Source organism: Myotis daubentonii, chromosome 16 (genome assembly GCF_963259705.1).
Source record: "Myotis daubentonii chromosome 16, mMyoDau2.1, whole genome shotgun sequence".
NCBI lineage: Eukaryota > Metazoa > Chordata > Mammalia > Chiroptera > Vespertilionidae > Myotis > Myotis daubentonii.
The window spans coordinates 55,041,581-55,067,207 of NC_081855.1; the positions used below are offsets into that span (position 1 = coordinate 55,041,581).

The 25,627-nt window shown below is 56.9% G+C and overlaps 2 protein-coding genes and 2 non-coding genes across 7 annotated transcripts; 2 read left to right on the forward strand and 2 right to left on the reverse strand.

The window, feature by feature from the left end:
- Positions 1 to 23: 23 nt before the first annotated feature.
- ST6GALNAC2 (ST6 N-acetylgalactosaminide alpha-2,6-sialyltransferase 2) lies at positions 24 to 22,933 on the reverse strand. Of its 4 annotated transcripts, XR_009449380.1 has the most exons (10): positions 22,715 to 22,928; positions 19,604 to 19,664; positions 16,621 to 16,795; positions 16,022 to 16,187; positions 15,369 to 15,507; positions 13,732 to 13,835; positions 12,022 to 12,105; positions 10,421 to 10,520; positions 9,415 to 9,810; positions 9,118 to 9,375 (listed from the first exon to the last, which is right to left on the reverse strand). XR_009449380.1 is itself a non-coding variant. In XM_059671324.1 (9 exons), the coding sequence occupies exons 1-9, from the start codon at positions 22,837 to 22,839 to the stop codon at positions 9,637 to 9,639; spliced, it is 1,128 nt and encodes a 375-aa protein (XP_059527307.1). In that variant the 5' UTR covers positions 22,840 to 22,928; the 3' UTR covers positions 9,118 to 9,636. The 4 variants fall into 4 exon arrangements, 2 of the variants coding, with proteins under 2 accessions (XP_059527309.1, XP_059527307.1); XR_009449381.1 differs by lacking the exon at positions 10,421 to 10,520 and having other exon boundaries at positions 22,715 to 22,930; XM_059671324.1 differs by having other exon boundaries at positions 9,118 to 9,810.
- LOC132219433 (small nucleolar RNA R38) lies at positions 4,759 to 4,836 on the forward strand. The gene has a single exon (XR_009449444.1). It is a non-coding gene; the product is annotated as a small nucleolar RNA R38 (small nucleolar RNA).
- Positions 6,498 to 6,576, forward strand: LOC132219434 (small nucleolar RNA R38). Its single transcript, XR_009449445.1, has one exon. It is a non-coding gene; the product is annotated as a small nucleolar RNA R38 (small nucleolar RNA).
- LOC132219134 (uncharacterized) lies at positions 12,115 to 13,724 on the reverse strand (the record flags this gene model as incomplete). Its single annotated transcript, XM_059671327.1, has 1 exon — positions 12,115 to 13,724. A coding segment is annotated over exon 1 (828 nt), but the record flags the coding sequence as incomplete, so codon positions are not given.
- Positions 22,934 to 25,627: the final 2,694 nt, after the last annotated feature.

The following is a 25,627-nucleotide window of genomic DNA, read 5'->3' on the forward strand; positions in this document are numbered from 1 at the left end:
CACGATGAATTCAGACATCCTGGCACAGACCAGCAGAATACTGGGCGGAATGTAAGAAACGCGTTGTCAACCACAGGCAGCAGCCAGGACAGGGACCCCAGGACGCCGGGGCGCCTGCCCCAGAGAGCCACGCAGCCACGGGCCTCGCCAAGGGGAGGAGCCGAGCTCAGAGCTCGGGCGGCGTGGCGTTCCCAAGGACGTGCACACAGATCAGTGGGTACCCAATGCAGAAGCCACGAAGGCGACTCAACAGAGAAAGGAAAGTCCCCCCCCACAGATGACAGGAAGCAGTAGCCATAAGAGGAAAAATGGATTCACTGGACTCAGTCAAAATTCTTGGAAAGACTAGGAGAAAATATCCGCCAGGTAAATAGCCGAGGAAGGACCTGTATCCAACATATAGAGAGAAACTTTACAATTTAATATAAATAAGACAGCCCATCAAAAGGGGGAGGGTTTTAATAGCCATGTCACACAAAAAGTATACATATGGCCAATCAACACAGAGAGATGTTTGACACGATAAGTCATCAGAGAAATGCAAATCAAAATCTCAAGGTATTACTAAGTTTAACCACCAAAAGGGTTAAAATTAAAGACTGGCCGTAATAGGTGTTGGCGAGGGGGTGGGACAACTGTTACATCTGCTTGGGAAGCAAACCAGCTTAGCAGTTTCCTGTGAAGTTATCCATGAGGAATGAAAATTCATGTTCACACAAGGATTTATGCAAAACTGTTCACAGCAGCTTTCTTAGTAATAGCTCCAAGCTGGAAGCAACCCAGATACGCATCAACAAGTGAGCAGATAAAGACTGTGGTATGTTCACATAATGGAATAATAGTCAGCAATAGAAAGGAAATGAACTACTGATGTAAGCCACAACGTGGATAATTGAGAGAAGCCAGACATAAAAGAATACCCACTGTATGAATCCATTTGTAGGAAATTCTAGAACAGGCCAAACTAATCCATAGTGACAGAAAGCAGACCAGTGGTTGCCTGGATACGGAGACTGGCTGCAAACATGGTAGGAAGGTGCTCTTTGGAGTGACGACATGTCCTAAATGGTGACTGGGGTCGTGGTTGCGTGGGTGTACACGTGTATTGGATTATTGAACTGTACATTTTACATGGATGCAACGGTATGTAATAAAGATGACTTAAAGAGTTAAAAAGAAGTAACACAAGAATGAAGACCTGATCCTTGTCTTGCTCATGGTCTAGTGGAAAAGTCAGACTGGGAAACAAATAATCATAAAAGAGTGAATATTTAAAGAAGTATGTTCAGCCCTAGCCGGTTTGGCTCAGTGGATAGAGCGTCGGCCGGTAGACGGAAGGGTCCCGGGTTTGATTCTGGTCAAGGGCAAATGCTCGGATTGCGGGCTTGATCCCCAGTAGGGAGCCTGCAGGAGGCAGCCGATCGATGCTTCTGTCTCATCACTGATGTTTTTATCTTTTTCTCCCTCTCCCTTCCTCTCTGAGATCAATAAAACTATATTAAAAAAGAAGCGCGTTCAAATAACAGGAGTTCTGTTTCTTGCCCGATTGCCACGTGCCAGGCCCCTGCTAGGTGCGTCCCCAGCGCAGTCCTGAAGCGTCTGCTCAGCTTGTGAGATGGAGGAAGAACAGCTGTCGGGATGTCAACAAGCAGTGCCTGCGGTGCCACCGTCCCTGATGTGAGCAGCCAGCGGCTCGGGAGGTACCTCCCCTCCTTCACGTTCTTAATAACAGAATTAAAGACCCCGCTCCAGGTTAAGAAGCGAACATAGGCCAAAGACTCCGCTGTCTATTCCTGGGGGTTTCGGACACCATGTCTTAGACCCGGCCAGTGAAGGGAACTCGGTGAGCTGTGCACGTGACCACAGCGGGCACCCTGACTAGGTTTCTCCTCTGCACTCAGAGAGGACTCCTGCCCTGTCACTAAACTGTGCGGCTCTTTCCATGTCAATAAATACAGACCTTTACTAAGTAGAGTAATAGCTAGGTAGCAATTCCACCAGAGGTAAGACTCCCATGTCTAGACCTCACCAGCAACCGAGTGCAATGAATTCACAGCAACATGAACACCTGGTCTCAACAGCTCTGAGCCCTTGCTTGCATTCGGATGCATTCTTCTTCTTCTTCTTCTTTTAAAATATATTTGTATTGATTTCAGAGAGGAAGGGCGAGGGAGGTAGAAACATCAGCGATGAGAATCACTGATATGCTGCCCCCTACTGGGGATTGATTGGCAACCCAGGCATGTGCCCTGACAGGGAATGGAACTGTGATCTCTTGGTTCATCATGAGGCCCAACCACTGAGCCACACCGGCCTGGCCGAGTTTCCTCTTTAAGTCTGAAATGACAGGGGCTTAGTTTGCAGGGAGAGAGGGCCCATTCTTCCTCCCAGTATGATACAAAGCAATGTCTTCAAGGGTAAGACAGAGAAACGTCAACAACCAATTTCACAAGATAGAAGTTATTGCTGCGTTAATGATTATTTGTTCAGTACCTACTGGGCGCAAAGGCAGCGGAATATCAAGTAGGCACAGTGAGGAAATTAAAAAAGAAAGAAATGATCATTAAAAAAGACTTCTCCTGCCTCCAAGGGCTCGTAATCAAAATTAAGGGAGTCAAACGTAAACAGATGCGAAAACCTGAAAACAAGCACCTGCGACCTATGACCGGACGGACGACTTATCCTGCATTACGGTGCAGAGAACAGTCCAGACGAAATACCGCCGAGGGCGCAGCTGAAGAGCTGGGAGGATGTGGGGAGAGCGATGAGAAAGGGCTCCCTGGTCTTGCACATTTAACCTGATTTCCAGGTCCGCGTGGACGCTGGCCCTGGCTCTAGTTGTTGTTTTGCCCTATTGTTGTTTCAAAAATGAGGCCAGAGCAGCTGCCTGAAAAATAACATTCAGAAGTACCAGCGGGTGTTACATTATTCTCTGTTCTTTTTCAAAATGTAATTATTTTTCCTTCTCAATACTGGCAGCTGGACCCATGGCACCGGCTTCGGGGGGAATTCAGAGCAGCCCGGCCCCTGGCTCTCGGGCGCCCCCTGCCGCCCGGGCCTCGCCGCGCTCGCCCCAACGTGAAAAGCAGCTGAGCGGGGCGGGGAACAGTTCTCCGCGATCCTTCCCGCCCCTTCACTAAAGCAACCAAGCACCCCCGGTGACCCCTCCCCGCCCCGACTGAAATCCACGGGGCGATTTAGATGAGAGCCAGCCGTGCCTCCGTTTCCTCACGGGTCCCTCTCGTGGGGCCCCCTCGAACTTTCTGCGTCCACCATCACCCCCAGCCCTCCCAGCCTCGGTAGCCAAAGCGACCGTCCATCTTCCTTTTCAAACGGCGGGAACTTCACAGATCAGACCTCCCGCCCCGGGCCCTCTACTGCCTCTGGTGGTGGCCACCGTCTTACCCCCGGCTCCAGGGTCGCGCCGAAAATGCGGCCACCCCCAGCGGCTGTTGTTTTGGACTACGTTTCCCATCAGCCCTTTCTCAACGTCGCGAGAGTCCCAGCGAGACCGCCGAGAAGATTTGCGCGCAGGCGCGGCCCCGCCCTCTCCCCGAGGCCGGCCGCGTGGCTGGAAGTCATGGCTCCTTTTCTCCGGGCCCGGGTCGGCGAGCAGCCTCGGGCCTCAGGCCTTTGGCAAGGGTAAGGCTGCGGAAGCGGGAACACGGGGTCTTCTTTGGGCGGGAGCACACGTGGCCTCCCTTTTTCAGGGGCGAAATGGTGACGCCAAACCTCTCATCCTCCTGACAGGCTGGTTGGGAGGATTAGCTAAGATGTTGGATGAGAGCCCTGACCGGTTTGGCTCAGTGGCTAGAGCGGCGGCCTGCGGACTGAAGAGTCCGGGTTCGATTCCGGTCAAGGGCATGTACCTTGGTTGCGGGCACATTCCCAGTTGGGGGGGGGGGCGGGGTGCAGGAGGCAGCTGGTCGATGTTTCTCATCGATGTTTCTATCTCTCTATCCCTCTCCTTTCCTCTGTAAAAAAAAAAAAAAATCAAAATATATTTATTAAAAATTAAAAAAAAAAGATGTTGGATGAGAAAACGCTTTCCAAACGGCGCGAGGCTTTACGGTTGAAGGGAGAGAGCTCAAAGCCCGCCTTTGAGGGGAGGGCCCCTCCGCGCAGCCCCCTGTGGGCTCAGCTTGCAGCCCCGGCCCTGAGGGGGTCCCGGGTCCGCCCGAGGCGCCGGCAGTGGCAGGTGTTAATTCAGGTCGCGAGTGTTCACGTCTGGACGCCTGACTTCCGCCTCAAGTGCCCGGAGAGCCGCCCCAACCAGTTTCTAGAGAATTCTGCATTTAGCCATCGACGGGACTGGAGACTTTGGAAAGCCGCGGTTTCTACAAAGAACCTTACACGGTCATTTTTTTCCTTCCCCGCAGGCCTGCCCGTAGCATCTGCGGAGACGGAAGCGGACCTGCAGGTTGAAGCTTAAAAGGACTGGAATGAATGGAGCCCCGAAATGAGTAAGAATGGCGGGGTGCAGGCCGGATCTGGGAGGGCACCAGGCATGAGAAAGCCGAGATGGTGGGGAGGCCCGTCGCATACAGCCGTCTACCACTCCAGAGTAAGGTCCATTCTGTGCACAAACGCTGGCGTCCATCTAGCCTCCGGAAGTGAGGGCTCTGTGCCAGTGTGATGTGGGGGCCGCCAGGTGTCGCTGTTTGAAACTTAGTGGAAACCATTGCATGGCGGGGCGGGGTGAAGGGAGCCTTGGAAAGGGGCGTCGGCTGGCTGGGGTTTAGAAGTGTGGGTTACAGCCCGAGCTGAGGATGATTTAAAGTTATCCCTGTCGGAAAGGGCTTCCTCTGTGAAGAGTTCTGACCTGCTGAGGCTCAGCTGTGTAAACGCCAGTCTTGAGAATAAATGCCTGACCATTGTTTCTAGTAGAGTGAGACCTATGTTGCCCTGTTTCTCCTTCCGGCTAAAGGTGTTGGCTGTGGGCTTTGAGAAGAGTCACGTGAGAACCATCATCTTCAGATGTTGAGTGTAAGGATCTTCGTGATGGAGATTTCTGTAAACGGTAAGGTTTTTAGCTCTTTCACTGACTTGTGTAGGTCACGACCTCTTTTAAGGTTTGGCGGCTAGATCTGGGAGATGTGTGGGTCTTTCCGGGTTGTCACTGCCCACCTAAGGGAAGTAAGTAAGGAACTCTTTGCTAGGCTCCTCGCCAAGCAGTCTATTTGTTACAACTGTTGTGAGAATTACGTTAGACCAGTGGTTCTCCGCTGGGGGCAGGCGGTGTGGCTGGGATCCGGTGGGGGCTGCTCAGTGTTCTGCAAAGCACAGTCAGCGCCCGCAAAAAAGCACCGTCCACCCGGAATGTCAGTAGAGCTGCGATTGCAACCTGCATCGGACCAGCTTGAGTGATTTGAGCTCTAGCCTCGGCCGGTACCACATAACCACACAGCCTTTCATTGGCAAAGCAGGGTCAGTGCTTCCCAGACCTGTCTGTATGACAGAACCACCTGCGAAGTGTTACAATATACACATTCCTGGACCCCACCCCCAGCCCTGGGTGAGTGGGCCCAAGAATCACGAGTGGCCGTGTGGGAGCAGGCACGGAGGACTAGATGATCGGATCTACTTTTAGCCCGGATTTTTGTTACAGCGAGATGATGGGACTGGCTATGTTTAACCAGCTCTCGGGGCAGATCCATAATCCTGTCTTAAGAAACAGCCACATGCTTGCTCTGCACAGAGGAGAAAGAAACGGCTTCTTGGCCTCAGGCACCGTTTGTGCTGCCTAAAGGAGTAATCTGCACTTAACTGACACAGGAAAGACACTAGACCAGGGGTCCTCAAACTACGGCCCGCGGGCCACATGCAAATACAGATATTGTATTTGTTCCCGTTTGTTTTTTTACTTCAAAATAAGGTATGTGCAGTGTGCATAGGAATTTGTTCATAGTTTTTTTTTTTTAAACTATAGTCGGGCCCTCCAACGGTCTGAGGGACAGTGAACTGGCCCCCTGTTTAAAAAGTTTGAGGACCCCTGCACTAGACTATATACCCCCCGGGCTCAGCTGGAAGACACGTGGTGCTGAGGGAGACCCCTGCCTTTCAAAGGACAGGAACTGCCCTGGCCAGTCTGGCTCATTGGGTAGAGTGTTGGCTCTCAGACCAAATAGTCTCGGGTTCGATTCCTGGTCAAGGGCACGTACCTTTGTTGAAGGCTCGATCTCTGGCCCTGATTGGGATGCATGCAAGGAGGCAACCACTCAACCTGTCTTTCTCACCTCGATATTTTTCTCTCTCCCGCCTCCCTTCCCCCCCCCTTAAAATCAATGGAAGAATGTTCTCAGGGGAGGATTATCAAAAATAAAAGGTCATGAACTGTCGATGTGTCAGGTCTGGACACTGGGTACATCTAGCACTAGATATGGTCAGGTTTTGCCCTTGAGGGAAAGTACCTTCTAATCCAGTAGATTTGGTTGAATGAGCGTTCTCACAAGGAGTATAGCAGAGTTTGGTGCTGTGGGCTGGCAGATGGGTGGGAGCCGAGTCCGTGATGATGTAAAGTTATCCCTGTCTGAAGGCAGAGGCCTTCAGTGTGGAATTTGGATGTCTGAGACTCCGTTTCCCAAGTTTCTTACAGATAATTAGGCCTGGTTGGAAAGTGAGTTTCTTGAGTCGGTTTTTCTTTGCAATTTCTCGCCAGGGGCGGTCCAGCCTTGGTTTCGGACCCGCGACGGACCCTCCATAAGCCTCTATGCAGCAGTAAGTAGCCCTGGGCCTGGAGTGGGGTTTTTCTCGCGGACGAAACGACTTTCCGCACAGCCTGGTGGGGTGGTCGTTTTGCTTCCCTGCCCGGGACTTGGGGTTCTGCTAAGTGGCAAGGAGACTAACAGGTTGTTTTCTTCGTTAGACGCCTGCAGTGCGAGGCACAGAACTGAGCTGCTTTGCCCGAAGCAAGTGAAACGGTTCTTCCCGCTGTAAGTTTCCTGTTTCCGTCTTACCTGCCTTTGTCCCTAAGCCCCCAAGCCTATGATGGTTCGTTATCCCTGTCTGAACCTCTCTCTGAGGGAGAACAGTCTGTTCTGAGGCTGACGGGTGGCCTGGCCCTGTGCTCTCACAAGTTCAGGTTTTATAAGGGATCACATTGAATGGACTCAAAGGAAACTGGATACGTATCCCGTGGGGCCCCAGGCCAGCGCCTCAGCTCTCCACAGCTTGAAGGCCAATGGCGTGGCTGCCTTCACGCTTTAGGCCCCTGGATTAATGTCTCTGAGGGACGGGCTATGTGAGAGATGGCAGAACTGGGCAGTGGCCAGGATTTGGCTTAGGCTCTTGCTGGGGAACGAGAGCGCTTGTCATCTTTCAAGAAAACGGAGGGAGTCAGTGTCTGCAGCTGTGCAGGGAGAGTCCTGGGACCGCTGGCCTCTCGCCTTTGCCCCGGGTCCTGCCCTAACTTCTATCATGTGTCCCAGGTGCTTAGCACCAGGTCTAAGGTTGGCTCAGATCGTGCCGGAAAGGCATGGCTGGCATGTGGGCAGGAAGGGATCAGTGGCTGTGGACGTGGCTTAGTGCCAGCTTGAAGTGGCACCGCTTCAAAGTGGGGTGTGTTTGGGCTCTTTATATTCAAGGCCACATGTGTGTTCGGTCACCATGGAAGCTATATTTGGGGTGAGGTTTGGTGACCCTGAAAACTGGCCCCAGCAGCTTACAGCCCAACAAACTGAAAGGGCGTGCTGCTAAGTGGGGGAATCTTTTCACAAGTTTTACATCGGGAGCAGGTGATGCAAATGTCCCGGTGCTTTGTGGCTGGTCTTGGCTGACCACTTCCCAAACACTGCTGCCCCTCCCCCTCCAACACGGTCTCCTGAAAACAAGCTGCCCATCTGGGGCCTCGCCGGCCGCATGAACTACCTGATGGCACCCATCATGCCTTCACGCAGAGGCGTCCTGGGTTTGAACAAGCACCTCTGTGGCTGCCTTTTCTCTAACTTGGTGGATTCTTTAAAGTTAGCCTTCGGTTTGAGTCAGTCTGTTGGCTGTTGTGTCACATGATTCTCTGGTTTTACAGGTGACTCCCCGTTGTGCCGGCCGGATCCGCGCAGCCTCTGTTGCTCATGTTAATGCCTGTGAAGTGTTTCTCCCAGAGGAGAATCATTTCAGAGCTCTGTGGACTTCATCTTCAAAAATAGCCAGATAATTTGAGAGAAAATGAGTTTATCCCAGGAAATTAGTGAAATCGGGGTATAACTAAGAACATTGGGAAGCCGCAGCGTGGGGGTCGATATCTGTTACTCGTGTATTGGCGGGACTGCGGTGACGGTGAATGGAAGGCAATTAACGTGTACTGAGTGTGCTCTTGCGGGAAGCAGAGGCTCCGCCTAGGAAAACATTTCTCAGAGTGGAATTCTTACGGCAGTGTGTCTTGGGCTTAACTTTTGAAGCACAAATAAACATTTTCAAATGACGGGCATTGTGGGTTTCAGATGGAGACCCACGCAACAACAGTATATTGTGACTCAGTAACAGTCCTTGGTAAATGAGTTTCACAGAATAATAGCTGGGTTTAACGGTAACCAGGATGCAATCAGATGTGTTGGGATGTTTGTAAGTTTCCTACCAAGTTGATTTTATGCCCCTTTAATGGGTGGCCAAAGGCCAGGTCCTGGGCCCTGGGGGAGGGGTCATTGCCGCCTGGGGAAGGCTGCCTACCAGCCAGCCTTGCGGAGACAACCCCAACCCAACCCCCCAACCCCCCCCCCCCCCCCCCCCGCACAGTGCGGGCATCAGACTGTCCTGGAAGCTGCCTGGTTGCCCAGGGAAGGGGGGGTGGCGGATCCCAGGGCTTAAGGGCTGGGCGGTGATAGCTTGGCCTCCAGTAGGAGCCTGTATAATGCCTAAGTGAAACTGCCTATCAATTAAGTTGAAATTGTGGCACCATGATGTTCAATACAGAGTAAGGGGGTTCATTACAGGATGCCATCCTTTTGGTGACAAGGTGGCAATATATCTGTAACGGGCATCCCCTCAGGCAGGCAACCTTCTGTGCACTCGGCCCCGTCAAATACCAGAACCTTCCTGTGGCTCTGGAGTTCTCTAGTCTCCACGCTACACCCCTGCATGGTATCACGGCGTGCTACTTCCACCTCAACACACAACGAACGAAGACGGCCATCCATCATTTATGCAATTACCTGGTTTCAGATTACATTCTGCCTTTTGCGCTGCCTCTTTCTCACGGCGCTCGTGTATGTCGGTCATGGTCTCGGAGAGGTGAAGACGTGGCCTTGAGCTGAATTGCCTTGGAGGTCGCATGTCCGCGGGAGGACTGGCTGGGAGTGTGCAGGTGCCTGTGAGGGAGTGTGGTCTAGTCCTCCATTGACTTCCCAGTGCTGCTCAGCACCTGTTGATCTTGAGGCTCAGCTCTGAGGTCCGGCTATCCCTTGGGGAGGGTGACGTCACATCTTGGGAGTGTTCTCTTCCGTTTTAAACAAAGCCAGTGGGACAGTCCATTCTCCCTTGACCCAGGAGGTGTCTGTCTCAGACGTGGGAGCTTTCTTGGATGAACCAAGGGCAAGATAGGGTGTTTCACAATGAACAGGCTTCAGTGGTAGTCACACACACCTCAGTGTCACCTGAGGGAAGGAGTGGGTCTCGGGGAGTTGGCCCCCAGCTCAGCAAGAATCAAGCTCGGTGCTGGTACAGCTGCAGGATGCCGGCCTTGTGCAGGTCCCACCACAGAGCTGCCTCCAGGGACAGATCGTGATTTGCATAGAATACCAGTGGCTGCTTAACTCGATCGAAGTAGTGGTCGGAAAACTTCCAGAAGTTACTTGTGATGAATCCATAGGCACTAACCTGGATAAAGATGGGCATTGAGCTGCTGTGTGCAGACTCGGGTCAAGTGACATGGATTCAGGAAAGCCCAATCCTGCCCCCGCCCCCACCTTAGCCTGTGAGGATGCAGGTGAACAGTGGGTGCAGCTCATAAGTGAGTGCTGTACAGCAGGGGCCAGGTGTGGGGCCAGAGCCCTGTGGCCTCTGGGGGTCACTGCCTGCCTTTGAAAACGGCTGAGTCTTCCCTGTGGCTCCTATGGAACGTCTCTTGGAGTGACCAGCGATTGTGGGGGCGAGCCCTGCTGTCCCACCCACCTCTAAAGTGTCCCCATCAATGCGTGTCCTGGGGGAGGGGTCGTGGAGAAGGCTGCTTTCAGAAGAGCAGTTTGTAATGTGTCTTGGATGCCACGTAGAGTGGCTGCCCTGGGACAAGGGCGTGAAAGAAGGGAGTGTGGGCAGGGCCCCTAAAGGACCCTGGGTATTGGATGCGACTCTCCCCTGCCTTCCCTAGACCCCTCCTGCAGCTGGGGGATCGGGTCTGCGGTGCCGCCTCGTGTAGGCTCTGGGATAAGTCCGGTTCCGTTCACACCTGGACTCTGCTGCTGTGGATTCCTGAGAGAAGGCCTCTTACCTGGTCACAGGCATGTAGCGCTGTCAGCAGCATGAGGGCCCCGGTACTAGGCATATATAAGTCTTTAAATTTCGAGATAATCCGCTTTGATTTCAAAAACCTGGAAGCAAAACGGCATTGAAACTCGGACATTTGGGTCTTGCGCAGCAGCTTGGTAGTTACGCCATTGCCGTGACCGACCCGGAAAGGCCGGGAGCTCCTGGCCCTTCTCCCATCAGGGCTCTTCTTGGGGAAACTCTGATCCTAAAGACCAGTCTCCTTTGATTGAACCACCCCCTTAGATGACGGGGTGAGGAAGAGGAGCGGGCCCACCAGGAGAGCCACAGGGGGGCCCACTTCCTCCTAGAAGCCTGCGTCCAGCCTGACTAGTGCCACCTCCTGCCCTCCGCCCTGGGCTAGTGAGTCACCACAGCGCTAGGGCACAGGCGGCCTGCGTTTAGTCGGAGACCTACATTTCTCCCTATCCCCACACTCTTGGCCAAGCAGGAACCACACAGGTCCTGTGACTGGAGTCACTGGTGAGGTAGCACAAGAGTGACACCCCCTCCCCCGTTGGTGACCACAGGCCCTGGCCTGGGCGTGTCTTCCTCTGCACGCGGCTGTGACTGCTGGGCCCCCGCTGCCCAGGCCCACCTGGACCCTCACCCGTGCCGCTCGCCTCGGCTGCAGCAGGTTTCTCACCCAGCTGCTGCACTAGTGACACTTTAAAGGGCCTGGTTCATATCAACCTATGAACCAGGAGGTCACGGTTTAATTCCGGTCAGGGCACAGGCCGGGTTGCAGGCTAGATCCCCAGTGGGGGGCGTGCAGGAGGCAGCTGATCAGTGATTCTCCCTCTCCCGCTCCCTCTCTGAAATCAATAAGAATACATTTAAAAATAAATAAAGGGCCAATCTTGGCTGCAGGGGCGTCCTGTGCATTACAGGATGTTCAGCAGCAGCCCTGGCCTCTTCGTACTAGTGGTGCTTGCACTCGCCTAGTGACAACCAAAATGTTTCCAGGCGGACCAGTGGCCCCGCCCCGCCACGGAGAACCACGGGCAGGGACACCGAGTGAGATCGGGTCCTGTTCCCTGGCTCCTCCCTGTGCTCACCTTGAGCCTGAAGATGGCGGCAGCTCAGCTTCCGCTACTGCCCCCGCCCCTCATGGTAGCCCACACCCAGCCTGTGCCTCATAAACAGCCCTGGCGCCCCGTCGGCGTGGCTCAGTGGCTGAATGTCGACCTATGAACCATGAGGTCTGGGTTCGATTCTTGGTCAGGGCACATGCCCAGGTTGCAGGCTAGATCTCCAATGGGGGGTGTGCAGGTGGCAGCCAATCAATGATTCTCTCCCATCGATGTTTCTCTCTCCCTTCCTCTCTAAAATCAGTAAGTTTTTTTTTTTAAATAAACAAACAGCCCTGGCAAATCGACCTCGAGTTCTTCCGGGTTTCCTGTTCCCCTGACTGGTGCCCACCACCTCCATCGAGGTGCTGAAGTAGTGGCTAAACCGCTAACAAGGCTTTGGCACCTGCTTGGCGTGTGGCTCCGGCTCGGTGAGAGCTGATGGGCCTGAAGGGAAGGCCGGCAGTGCGGGGGCGCTGCCACCCCGACCACCTACCTCTCCGTCAGGTAGCTGATGAAGGCTGGATGGAGTAGCTTGAATTTGCTGGCAGAGGCTTCTGGTCCGAAATAGGTCTGAGGCCTATTTTGGGAGGAAGCGGACGGAGCGGTTCAGGCTCTCGTACTGCATGGAGAGGTAGCCGCCCGAGCGGCGGCGGGGCAGGGAGCGGTAGTAGAAGCGCGGCTGCGAGTAGTAGCGGGAGAAGGGCGTGTAGAAGGTGGCGGGCAGCACCGAGGGCACCACCGGCGGCTTGGAGCCCACCAGCACGTCGGTGGGCAGCTTGTAGGTGAGCGAGCACGGGGGCGTGAACAGGTTGGGAGGCGTCGGGAAGTTGCTGATGGCGTTGGGGTAGTGGGGCGGGGGCTGGAGGAGAGGGAGGTAGAGGGACTCGGGGGGCCGGGGGTGCGGGGGGGACTGGGGGGGCTGGCACAGGGGCAATGTAGACGTGGGGGGCTGGAAGAAGGGGGGCTCCCTTAGGAAGCGGGGCACGTATGGGGTGATCTGGGACGGGATTCCCGGAATGGACCCGATGTAGGAACCCGAGCCCATAGGGCTGTAGGAGGGGGACCTGGAGGAGCGCCCAGGGGGAGTCTGGGAGTTGTTCCGGGAGGCAGGTTTCAGGCCAGACTGGGAGGGAGACTTGGAGGCGGGGGGAGTGGCGGTTGGGGGAGATGCTCGAGACACGTGTTGGGAATGAGGGCTGGGGTTCAGGGAGGGAGCCCGGGAGGAGGGCTGCGAGGGGGAGGGGGTAGGAGGGTGAGAGGGGGGGCGGGAGGAGGACCGGGTGGGGGTCGGGGAAGGGGCTGAACCACCCGAGCTGGAGTAGGGCTGGTTGGCAGGGCTGCTGTTGTGGTTGGTCCGGGACTGGGAGGGGGACTGGGCAGGGGACGGATTAGGGGTTTGGGAGGGGGAGCTCATTGGTGTTGAGAAGGCTTGTGAGCACCCGAGGTCTCTGAGGCAGCACCCCCAAGAGCCTGGTCCCCGCCCATGTCACAAAGCCCACTCTCATGACCCCTGCAGCATTGTGAGCAATTGTTGGGTCATCACAGGGCGGGCGGGGCGGGGAGTAGGGCGCAGGGCCAGCCTGGGGGTGCTCTCCTGGCCTGGGAGGGGTTCACTTTTAAGGAGCCCCTTAGCAGCTGCGCTTCCAGGGCGGGGGCTGAGGTAGGCGGTGGTCATTGTGTGGCCAGGGGTGGGGTAGATGTCCAAGGACCGGATTTAGGGACTGCCAGCAGCGCCAGGAGAGGGCGGGGCTGAGGCCAGGATGTGGCTCAGGAGCGGCACACGGCCTGCTGCCCAGGAAGGCGGGAGACGAGACAGAGTGCCCTTTGTTCTCGCTCCCCCGTGTCAGGGGCACGGTCTCCGGAGGGCGCCGCCAGGAGGAGCGGCGTGGAGACCGGCTCACTAGCACCCAGGCCCGGCGTGGAGCCCGTGTGTGCCGGCTGGCGGCGGGCTGCTTTGGGGACAGCAGCCTGCAGCTCAGAAGCAGGTCTGCCTGCTCCGTTCAGAAAAGCCTGCGGCCGGGCAGACCGGGAGGCTCCTGGGGACGGGAGGCTTACCTGGGCTCTCCTGGCGGGAAGGAGCATCAGCCCAGAGCTCTGGGATCTCCTGCCCTCCCCCACCTGCCCTCCTGATGGGCGGGGGAGGGGTCTCAGGAGCAGCGATGGCCACGGCATGACCACGCCCTGCCCCCGTGTGGCTGCTCACCTGTCACCTTTATCGATGCCACTGGGGACGCGCACACCCAGAATGGCCGATCTCAGCATCACATAGTCACGGAGGTCTGAGGGGATGAAGATGTAGCGCAGGTCCTGTCGGGACAACAGGGACACGGAGCTCGGGTGGGGGGGGGAACCAGGCCACGTCTAGGTCCTGCTGGGAAGGGACGGCCCTCCACCCAGTCCTGCCCCTGCAGGCGCTCTCAGCCCGGCAGTGCCCTGCTCAGGAACTGGTGGGTGCGGCCCGTGCTCTCGAATCCCGTGGTGCCCTTCCCTCCGGAGGCGCAGCTCATTCGCCATCCTGAGGACGGGCCGGCTTAGTGCCGAGGAGCCGCGAGTTTCTAATGAGTAGGAAACCCTGGGGTGGCGGTGAGATCAGGCCGTGGAAGGCACTGCCTCCCTCCTCTGGGGTCACTGTCACGAGGACGCCAGCAGCCAGAGGCCTGTGCGTCAAGGGCCTTCCTTCCGATGACTGCAGCCACCTGAGAGGCCCTGAGCCCAAACCACTTTGCTAAGCTGCTTCCAAATTCCTGACTCATTGCAATTGTAAGATTATAAATGTGTGTGTTTAGAGCGACTAATACCCGGCTGGTGCGGCTCAGTGGTTGAGCATTGGCCTCTGAACCAGGAGGTCACGGTTTGATTCCCAGTCAGAGCAACATGCCCAGGTTGTAGGCTCAATCCCCAGCGGGGGGCGTGCAGGAGGCAGCCGATCCATGATGCTCTCTCATCATTGATGTTTCTATCTCTCTCCTCTCCCTTCCTCTCTGAAATCAATAAGAACCTATTAAAAAGTAAAGAAAGAAGCTACTAAGTTTAGGGGGGTATTTTGTTACACAGCAGTGGGTAACTCATACAGGTACTGTGGCCACATCAGAAATGAAGCTACCCCACTTGGTTCTGTCACGAGCCAAGAGAAGTTCTCCTGTGAGACTATGGGGCACAGACACTGGCTAGGACACTCCTTCATTTCCTCCTCTGAGGAGGAAGCTTCTAGAAACCCAACCCGCTCTATAGAGCATCACAGGAACCCTTATCCTGGGATCTCCCTAGCCCTGCACGGGGCACCCAGACCTTCTTGAGGGGAAGTGTCGTTCTAGAAACTGGGTGTGGTTGAAGGAAGCTGTGGGTAGCAGATGCTAGTTCCTCTGGGCATGTTCCTCAGTCTCATTGAACCTCAGCTCCCTGCACAGGCTGCTGTGAGAATTCAGAAGGCACACCCCCTATTCTGGGGGTAGCATGGGAGACCGGGAACCCCAGGTCTGGCCAGAGGGGCCTTGCACCGCTGCCAGCTGGAAATGGCTGCCCTGATGGCAAGGCCAGTGCTGGGAGCCGAGGAGCCCTGGAGGGGAGTCTGGGTTTGGACCCCAGTGCTTAGCCTCCTCACCAGGACAGTGGGCTGCGGGGCGTATGGAGGTTGCCCGACACCATCAGCTCTCACTAAATGTTCGCCATTCCCACCAGTCTGGAGCGGTGCAGTGCCACCTGAAGCAGCAGGGCATCCCTGCCCGGACCTCCTCCCCGCGCCCAAGGTCCTGGCACAGTCCCCACCAGTAGCCCGGGGCTCGGGAACCTGGGCTTCCCCGTGGAGGGGCTCCGGGAACCGTGGCGCGCATCCGGCCTCACCTGTCCTCGCGGCACGGCGGTGAAGCCCGCTGTTCTGTAGGCGATGAGCGAGTTCTTCATCGTGTTCACAGTGAACCCGTAGAAGGAGGTCTTGGTGCCCACATCCTTCTCGAAGCCTTTGATCACAGCACCATTGAGTCTGGTCCAAACAGAGGCCCGTTGGCCTGGCGGTCACCCTACCCTGTGTGCGACTCCCACCCCCAGGCCCCACCACCCCTGTCCCCAGCCGCACGGACCACTCGCCATGCCCACAGCAGCACCAGCACCCACGCCTCCAGACCTCAGGGAAACTGTGCCATGGGCACAGCTGTCCTGGGGCTTCCTTCCTCTCAGGCCCCGTGGCATGTCTGTCTGCACAGGCCTGTGTCCATGCCTGTCTGCCCGTAACAACTGCAGAGCCGCCTGGGGCTGCTGCCCTGCCCACACCGTGGAAGATGCTCCCACGGGGGACAGCTCCCCTCTCCTCCTCCCTGCTCCTCTTCCCCCCTCCTCCCTGCCCCTGCTCCTCCCTCCTCCTCCCTGCCCTGCTCCTCCCTCCTCCTCCCTGCCCCTGCTCCTCCCCCCTCCTCCCTGCTCCTCTTCCCCCTCCTCCCTGCCCCTCTCCCCTCCTCCCTGCTCCTCTTCCCCCCTCCTCCCTGCCCTGCTCTGCATACCTGAACACGTAGTCGTGGGCGTCGATGTTGGGACCCTGGCGGGAGCCGTTCAGGATGCCCCCGTTACCCACCACGGCGCACCGGATGCAGTCCCTGCGCGGCTCCCTGGAGCCTAAGAGCTGGGCGCTGTCTGAGCTGTTCAGAAGGCTCAGGGTGGAGGCGATGTCTGTGGGTCGGGACAGGGACCTCATGCAGAGGCTGCTGGCATCGGGACAACAGCCCCTCCCAGGAGGCACAGAGGGCGGGAGGGGATGCACTGTCAGTGGGGCGTGAGAAGGGAAAAGGGGCCGGTGGGGACAGGTGTGGCTGTGCCCACGGTGCCTCTGGAGACCGTGTTCCAGAAGGAGTAACCTGGGCATGCAGGGTGGGGGCAGAGCTAATGGGGAGCGTCTGACAGCAGCACAGTCAGCAGGCTGCGTGGGGCCCCTTGCCCTGTCTCAGCCACCTTTGGGCACGGGCACCTTAGTCTTTATGCCAGGGAGGCCCCAGGATGGTGGGAGCTGCTGGGGGTGGCAGGGAGCCAGGCCCCTCTTGCTGATCCCCTGGTGCTTGTGGGGCAGGAAAGTAAGCTTGGGGGTGGAGCGCAGGCTGAGGGTTACCTTGGCGGGGGAACCCCTGCCAGCCGTAGGGGGCTCGGCGCTGGCTCAGGCTGTCCCAGAGCTCCTGGGAGAAGAGCCCCGCGGCCAGCAGCACTGGCTGGGAGAAGTTGAACAGAGCCCGGAAGTGGGGGTCCTGCTGAACGGCCTGAGCAAGCGGGTATCTGCAGGGCCTGCCCTGTGGGCGAGAAGATGGGAGGCTGGACTGGGGCGGGTGGGCGGGGCCTCCAGGAGCTCGGAGGCCTCCCCCTCCAGACCTGGGGACCAGAGCTTTCTGGGTTTCCCCTGCCCAGCCCCTGGACGCCACATCTCTGTGGCCCGCTGGCTCTGCCTCCTGCGCCGGCTCCTGCACCTCACTCCCGGGGGAACTTTGGGGCGTGTTCCCACGAATGGGTGAGACCTGCCCGCCTTGGGAGGAGGCCGCCAGTTGGGGCTCTGGATCCTCGGCCTGGACCAAGCCTGGGACTTATCCCGCGAGCTCTGGCCTCTTCACTGCGGGGAGGTGAGACGGGCTGCAGGAGACGCACGCACGTCCTTCTTCCAGCCGCTGCCTACTCTGCGTTGAGCGGCGTCCTCCCGAAGTTCCTGTCTGCCCAGACCCTCGGAATGCGGCCTTTTTGGAAACGGGCCTGTGCAGATGTAGGTTGTTACGATGAGGTCACACTGTGTTCAGGTGGGTCCCAAGTTCAGTGCCCTTCTAAGGAGGCCCTGTGATGACAGGCGGAGAGTGAGTGATGCGGCTACAAGCCGAGGTGCGCCTGGACCCCCAGGAGGTGCAGGAGGCCAGGACGGGTCCCCCAGACAGCCCTGCGGACGCCTTGACTTCAGACTTCGGGCCTCCAGGACTGTGCGAGCAAACATCTCTCGGTTTAAGCCACCGAGTTTGGTCATGAGCTCCAGGAGCCCTCGGAAGCCTCACGGAGCCTGGGCACAGGGACCTGGAAGGAGGGAATACCGAACAGGCGTCCGTCCGCCTGCAGCCCCCAGGGCAGAGTCCACAGCCTGGCCGGGGCTGCTCTCCCCACCGAGGGGCCTCTTTGTTACGGTGCTGGTTGGATCAAAGGCACTGCAGGGAAGAGCTGCGTGTGGTCGTTCCTGCTATAATGTGAAGACCACCACCCTGTGCCGGACTGCAGTCAGGCCCCCGGGCTTGGGGGAAGGGGGCTGGTGGCACAGCACTCACACACAGAGGTGGGAGCGCAGTTCACACTCAGCGCCTCAGGACGGAGCGCTGCCAGGTATGGGTTTGACCTCGGAAAGTCACTGTGGATGGGCATCCGTGGTGGCGGCTCGGGAGCTATTATGGCAGAAAGAGGGTTTAACACGCGATGGAGCAGGTGGCGTGTGCGCGTTTGTGAATTCCTGCGACGTCCCTTCGGCGGGGTGGTTCTCCGCATTTAACCCGGCGTTCTCACTGGCAGTCGCTTAGAAGCAAACACAACATCTGTGCGATGCTCAGACTGTTTCCCAAGGTGTCAGTCTTGTCGGAACTTTGAGGTCATGTTTTCATAGCGAGCGCTCTAGCAGGACATAGCGGGGCAGTGTCACTGCTGCTCCGCCTCCCAGGGCCCGTGAACGAGGCTCCAGGAGAAAAGCTTGTGTCTGTATCCATCAGGAAGGGCGGTGCTGCACTCGGGCATCTGGCTCACTTTTCTCTCAGGGACCTGGTGGCAGTTTCCTTTTTCACCGTGGCCACCAGGAAGCTCAGAGCCAGCTGTCTGGCCTGTCTCACGCCTGGGGGCACATTTCTCAGGCGCTTACCGGCCACCTCATTTCCCAACCTTTATTTTCCTTTGCACATTTATTTTACTCTTTTCATGTTTTTGCCTTGTTATATGTATGTATGTATTTATTTTAAAAATATATATTTTATTGATTTTTTACAGAGAGGAAGGGAGAGGGATAGAGAGTTAGCAACATTGATGAGAGAGAAACATCAATTTAGCTGCCTCCTGCACACCCCCTACTGGGGATGTGCCCGAAACCAAGGTACATGCCCTTGACAGGAATCGAACCTGGGACCCTTCAGTCCACAGGCCGATGCTCTGTCCACTGAGCCACACCGGTTAGGGCATTGTTATGTGTGTTTAAAAGCTACCTCAAAACCTCCTTTTAAACCGATGGGGATGTATATCATTTAGCATCAAGCATCTCCAGGGGGAAAGGACTTGAGGAATGTAAAGACGATCTGGCCCTGGCTTGTGTTGCTTAGTGGATAAGAGCATTGGCCTGTGGACTGAAGGGTCCCGGGTTCCATTCTGGTCAAGGGCACATGCCTAGGTTGCGGGTTTGGTCCCCAGTAGGGGGCGTGCAGGAGGCAGCCAATCCATGATTCTCTCTCATCATTGATGTTTCTATCTCTTTCTCTCCCTTCCTCTCTGAAACCAATAAAAATATATTTAAAAAAAAAAAAGACCTGGCCAAGCACTCGGGAGATGCTCGAGGACACCTGTCCTCCCGGCTCTGCTGCTCAGTGGTTCAGAGCCGGGTTCTGGGGTCAGACCAGAAGCTCAAACCCCGGTACTGCCTCTTCTCCCCGAGCGGCCTGAGCACGGTGCCTGGCCCTCTGTGCCACATTCTGCCATGAGGCTTATGTCTGAGCACGCAGGTAACGTGCTGGGGATGGCACCTCGGCCACAGCCACCATCGACTGAGCTACAGAGCCGGGCACACACGGCTCATCTTCCCAGGCTGTGGTGTCTACTTTAAATGTGACTTTTATGGGAAGAAGACATTTGGGGGAGTGGGGTCTCAATTCACAGGCCTTTTAAAGATAGATCACAGGACTTCCAAGAAACGTCCAGCTGGCCGTACCCCAGGGAACCTATTGACCCATCCTCCTCTACTGGGGTGCAGAGAGCCCTAGTGGCCAGGTCTGAGGAGCCCCGGCGGCTGTTGGCTTCATTCTGGGGCCTGGGTGTGCTCTTCTCTCCCTCCTGCCCGCTAACGAGAATGCTCAGAAGTACAGAGTAGCCGACCACGGTACCTTCCTTGTCCCAGAATCCGCTGCCTTGGGTCTGGTGAATGCTTGAGATGCTGTGGTGTACCTGGGAGAGAAGGCACATGTCAAGGGGTCTGGCTCCGTCAGGGTCAAAGGCGTCCGTCCCTATTTCTGACCCTATTTCTGGGCTCGGATTCTTGCCCGTGCCTCGCTCTTTAGGCCCAAAGTGCTCCCGCACAGTTACGTCTGACACGCTGTATGAGCCCTCGGCAAGCAGCAACAATGCGGACTTTACAGGGACAGTGGTTCAACGATGAAAATATGGCGCTGCTTGGTTTCTCAGTGGTTAGAGGTCAGCCCTCTGACCGACGGGTTGAGGGTTCGATTCCCAGGCATGTACCTCTTGCAGGTTTGATCCCGGCTCCGGTCCAGGCACATGCAGGAGGCAACCAGTTCATGTGTCTCTCTCACATCAATGTTTCTCTCTCTCTCCCCCTCCCCCCACCCTTCCACACTCTCTCTCTCAAGATCAATGGGAAAAAATATCCTCAGGTGAGGATTAAAAACAAACAAAAAGGATGAAAGAGGAATCCTGCCAGCCCCCTGGAATTGTGACTGTATAAAGGGTTGCCCTTGTGGGGGGGTCACCCTGGCTCCTGCCCTCAGGATCGAGGTAAAGGGCAGGTCTGCAGCCGACTCCCAAAATCCGTAGTCCATGATCTCAAGAAGTTACTAAACTTGGAACCTGAGTCCTCGTCTGGACAGCAGGGATAATCGTATTGACATGACCGATAATCCTATCACGTGTCACCCAGTTGTGAGTTCAAACAGAGCACCTGTTATCCTGCCAGTCCTCTACCCACATGTTGCTGTGGTTACCAGCCTCTAGGCCAGGGGGTAAGGGGCTGAAGTTATGGCCCAGCCCCACCTCCCAGGCGGCCCCAGGGCAAAGGGGAACTGGAAAGGAAGGCAGGAGAGGGGCCCTTGCCCATTGGAGGGGGTCGGGCCTCTCCGGACCCCTGCCCTCTGCACAGGAGCCTGGGGAGGTGGGGGTGTGTGGGGGGGTTGGGGTGTGCAGTGTGTGGGGAACAAAGGCGCTTGTTGTTTGCTTCTGGGCACCCAGACAGCCAAGTCACAATGAAAGTCTGTGACCTGCCTCCCTGCAGGTTTCTGAGACCCTGGAGGGCAGGATGGAGAGGGCAGGGTGGGGAGGGCAGGGCGGGCACCTCCCCCAGACCGGGCCACCTGGCCCCCCGCCCACCCACACAATCCTGCAGTTCCTGTCCGTGGGCACAGCAGCGCCTCTGGGGAGGAACTGGGGTGTTTTTCTCAGCCTTGACCCCACAGTGAGCTGAAAAGCACTGGCCAAGGCCCCATCCCTGAGAGAGACACTGAGCTGATGGGCGGGCCCTTCCCGGGGACTCCAACAGGGGCCTGGCCGGAGGACAGCCTGACAGGACCAGGGCAGGATGCAGACAGGAGGGGAGGGGTGCAGGGGATGAGGTGGGGACTCGCCCCGATTCCTCGTGCTGCCCTGCTCCCCCCAGTCTCAGGGAGGCCTGCTCATCTCTAGGGCGCCCTCAGGACCAGGTCTCCTCCCAGCCCTGCGTAGCTCTTAGGATCCCAGGGCTTCCAGACGCCTGCTGGGGAGGGGAGGAGGGGGGTGCGTGCGGGAGGCAGCCCATCAGTGTGTGTGTGTGTCTTCCTCTCCCTCCCTCTCTCCACTCGCTCTAAAAATCAATGGAAAAATATCCTCAGGTGAGGACTAACCAAAAATAAACAAATACATACATACATACACATATACTAGTATAGAAATAAAAAAGCTTTGTTGAGGTATAATGGATGGTCAGCAAACCTCATATTTAAAGCGTATTCAATACTTTCAAAGGACGTTTAACTGTATTTTATTAATCCTCACCAGAGGATATTTTGTCCATTGATTTTTAGAGAGAGTGGAAGGGAGGTAGGGGAGAGGAGAAAGGGAGAGAGAGATGAGATCGATTAGTTGCCTCCCACACACGCCCTGACCCACACACGCCCTGACCGGGGCCACACTGGCAGGGCTATCTGTATTTTAAAGCATCTTTACATAAAGCCCACAAGATCCCCTTCCTGAATGGCTCCCCCTCTCCAGGCCTTTTCCTGTGTAATTTCTGACCACAAGGCGCTCCCATGACTTCAGGCATGATCTGCTGGCTGGAGCCCCCTTTATTCTAAAGGGACTGAGCGCACATTGTTTTGCAACGTTGGGCGTCCTCTGACCCTAGTCCCTGGGAGCAGGTACTGGTTGCGCTTTCATCCTGTTACACCTGCAGCCAGTAGCAAGGCTGAGCGAGGACGGGACAGGTGCGAGGGCGCTGGGAAGGAAGAGCCTGGGTCCGGAGCCTCGCAGGGCGGCGGGCGCCCTTGCAGCCCCGCATGCACCGGGCTCGGGCGCGGCTCTGTCCGCTTTCCAGGCAGGCTGCCCCGGTGGCCGGAGTGCTCACCGCCAGCGCCAGGCTCTCGGGTTGCTCCTCGTGGGGCGCACATGAAAGGCCGGTGCCCAGGGCGCCGGGAGGGGCCGGGCGCCGGAGGCTCAGCGAGGAGAACCCGAATGGAGCCCAGAACTGGCCCCGGTTCCCTGGGGGCGGCCACCTATTCGTGGGATCCAGCCCAGGCGGCGCTTATCAAATAAACAGAACAAACAGCCGGGCGAGAGGGAGCCGCCCGGGCAGGCAGACACGGCGCCAGCGGGAAGGATGGCCCGGCACCGCCGCGCGGATCCGGGCAACGTTGGAACCGGAAGACTTGGGTCCTTGCCCCCAAAGTAGCCTGAAAAGACGTGACCGAGGGAGGGTTCCCCACAAACGGGATGTTCCGATCGGACGCGGATGACCCCGCCAACTCTGGTCCATCAGGGGTTTCTCAGGACGGAGGGGAGGCACCCCACAGGCTGTCGCGGGCGGGTCGCCCGAGCGCACGGGAAGGTGCCCCTCGGACCGAGGCTGTCGGTCCCGGGCAGCGCGAGTTCAGCACCCGAGTGGAGGTTCAAAGGGCCGCCGCCGGGGTCCCGGCTGGGGGTCGCCCCAAAGAGGCCTTCCGAGGGCCCTGGGCTGGCCCAGCCCGCCCGTCCCTGCGCCCGCCCGCGGGGTTAGTTACGTGCGGCAGCCCTACCTGGCTCCTGCCCGGAGCCCCCAGTGCGGCCTCCCCGCCGCGGAGAGGAGAGTGAGGAGGATCCCCGAGGAGACAGCCCCGAGCAGCAGCAGCCGCCAGAAGAGCGGGCCGCGCGGGAGCCCCATGCAGCGCTGCCAGCGGGCGCCCCGTCTGGTCTCCCCAGCACCACGCGCCGGGCCGGAGCCTGGGAGCCAGGCGGCTTCCCGGAGGCAACGGCCCTGCCCGGCCCCGCCCTGCCCGCCCCCGCCTCCGCCTCCGCGGCCTCCCGCCCTGCCGGCCCGGCCTGGCCTCCGGAAGCCACCCCATCATCGGGTGGAGCGGGAGGCGGGAGTGTCGCCCCGCCCCGCCCTGAGCTGCCCGCGCCCCTGGCTCCGCCCTGTGCCCGGAGGCCCTCGAACTGTGGGCACCTCCGCTGCGCTCCCGCCTGCGTCCAGCCAGGGGCTGGGCCGGGCGCCTTCCGGTGCCGTCCAGGGGAGGCACGTGGGGGCTTTGGGGCGCAGGGAGACACCCCACCTGCCGCGGAGGCCTCGCCCTGCGTCCGTCCTGCGGGGGTGGGGGGGCAACCCTCGGAAGGGCGCTCAAGAAGAGTCGGTGTAACCCGGCCAGCGTGGCTCTGGTTGACCACCGACCCATGAACAGGAGGTCACGGTTCCCCGGTGGGGGGCGTGCAGGGGGCAGCCGGTCCATGACTCTCCCTCATCACTGATGTTTCTGTCTCTCTCTTCCTTCCTCTCTGAAATCCATACAAATATATATAAAAGGAAAGACTAGTTGGGGCGGGGCACCTCGGGCCTTTCAAGAATTTGGGGAATTGGGTGTAATGAGCCGGTTCACCTGAGAGCTGAGAGCGGGCGGATGGAGGACCGTCGTTGCACCGGGTTGACTGTGGGCAGAGCCTGGGGGAGGGGCTGCGGGGGGCGGGAGGGGGGGCCTGCGGCTGAGCGCCCACTCACTTAAGGACTGTCCTTGGCAGCCAGGACCCTCATCGCACTGCATTCCCTTTAGGAAACGGGGGTCTCATCCGCAGGGAGAGCACCTGAGAGGTCTGGCGGGGCTTCCGTGCCACCAGGAGCAGGGGCAGTTTGGGCACCTGTGCTCTTGACCCAGAGCCCCCCCAGGTGGTGACAGTCGGTGAGATGGGATATTCTCCAGGGGCAGTGTTCCTGGTCAGAGACCTGAAACCTGTGAAATACCCCAGCGCCCTGATCTGTCAGGACCTTCCCCAGCCTTCTGTTCTCACCTGTCTGCTCTCACCTAGCCAATTGCAAGTCCTCCCCAAAGCTTCCTGGAGCCCGTGCCAGTGGTCAGGAATGGGTCATTTAGTCTCAGTTCTCATAATTTAAAAAAAATGCATTGCCTGGCCAGTGTGCCTCAGTGGTTGAGCATCAACCTATGAACCAGAGGTCACAGTTCTATTTCTGGTCAGGGCACAGAGGAACGGAGAGGGAGAGAAGGATAGACACAGCAATGACGAGAGAATCACTGATAGGCTGCCTCCTGCACACCCCCTACTGGGCATGTGCCCCCACCCTGGGCATGTGCCCTTGACCGGACTCAAACCTGGGACCCTTCAGTCCGAAGGCTGATGCTCTATCCACTGAGCCAACCGGCCAGGGTGAGGCTATTTCTAGGGAGAGTGGAAGAGAGAGGGAAAGACAGAGAGAAACATCAATGTGAGAGAAACACAGCAATTGATTGCCTCCTGCACACACTCTGACCAGGGCCCGGGCCAGAGAGGAGCCTGCAGCCAAGGCACATGCCCTTGACCGGAATCGAACCAGGGACCCTTTGGTCTGCAGGCTGACACTCTATCCACTGACCCAAACCAGCCAGGGCAAAATTATATTTTTTTTTAAAAGAAGACATGGGACACTTTAGATAATATATTGTAGCAACTCTGGTACTGGTAGCCCCCTCCCGGCCCAGGCTTGTGATTTGCTTGTCTGTTTAGTGATTGGCAGGCTTGTTTTTGTGCCGTGCCCACCCCCACTCCCTTGAGGCGTTATTTGATGTTGCTGTGCAGGGAGGAGCAGTTCGGTGCACCCACTGTCCCCTGGAGGCAGTGGTGGGCAGGTCTGTTCATCTCTTTCCCTGGCCACTCAGCAGTTAAGCTCCACTCAGTGCCCGCTGATTGCCCTACGTTTACAAGATTGGCGCGGAGTTGATCATTATTATGTGATATTAATAATTATATAGGTTATTATCTATAGGAGCTGCAAATGGCAGCTCGTTACTCAATTCTTTTTACTTTGTTTGTTTTGTATATGCTTGAAATTTTCCATCTCAAGTTAAATTTATTTCTTTGTCTGAATGTGAAATAAACCTCATCAGATTCTTTAGAAATAGAAGGTCATCGCCCTGACCGGTTTGGCTCAGTGGATAGAACATTGGCCTGCGGACTGAAGGGTCCCAGGTTCGATTCCCGTCAACGGCGTGTACCTTGGTTGCGGGTACATCCCCAGTAGGGGGTGTGCAGGAGGCAGCTGATCGATGTTTCTCTCTCATTGATATTTCTAACTCTCTATCCCTCTCCCTTCCTCTCTGTAAAAAAAATCAATAAAAATATATTTTTAATAAAAAGAAATAGGTCATTATTAAGTTGAATTAAAATCTTGAAAAGTATATATAGATACTTATGAGGTGGATTATGGTTTTACAAACCTGAGTAATGAAAACTTCAAGTATTCCGTGTTCTGAAACAATCCTGTGTAAGATCTTTGTAAAAACACAAAGATTCATTTATTTCTCACCATCTGAAATGGCATGGATTTCAAGTAAGTTCCTAATCAACATTTATTAGATGTTGTAATTATATATCACAGGCTGGGTTTGTCATTGCAATCAGAATCATTTTTAGGTGATTAATTATTTTATGAAGAAAAAAAAAAGCCATGATGGGCATCGTTCCCGTTG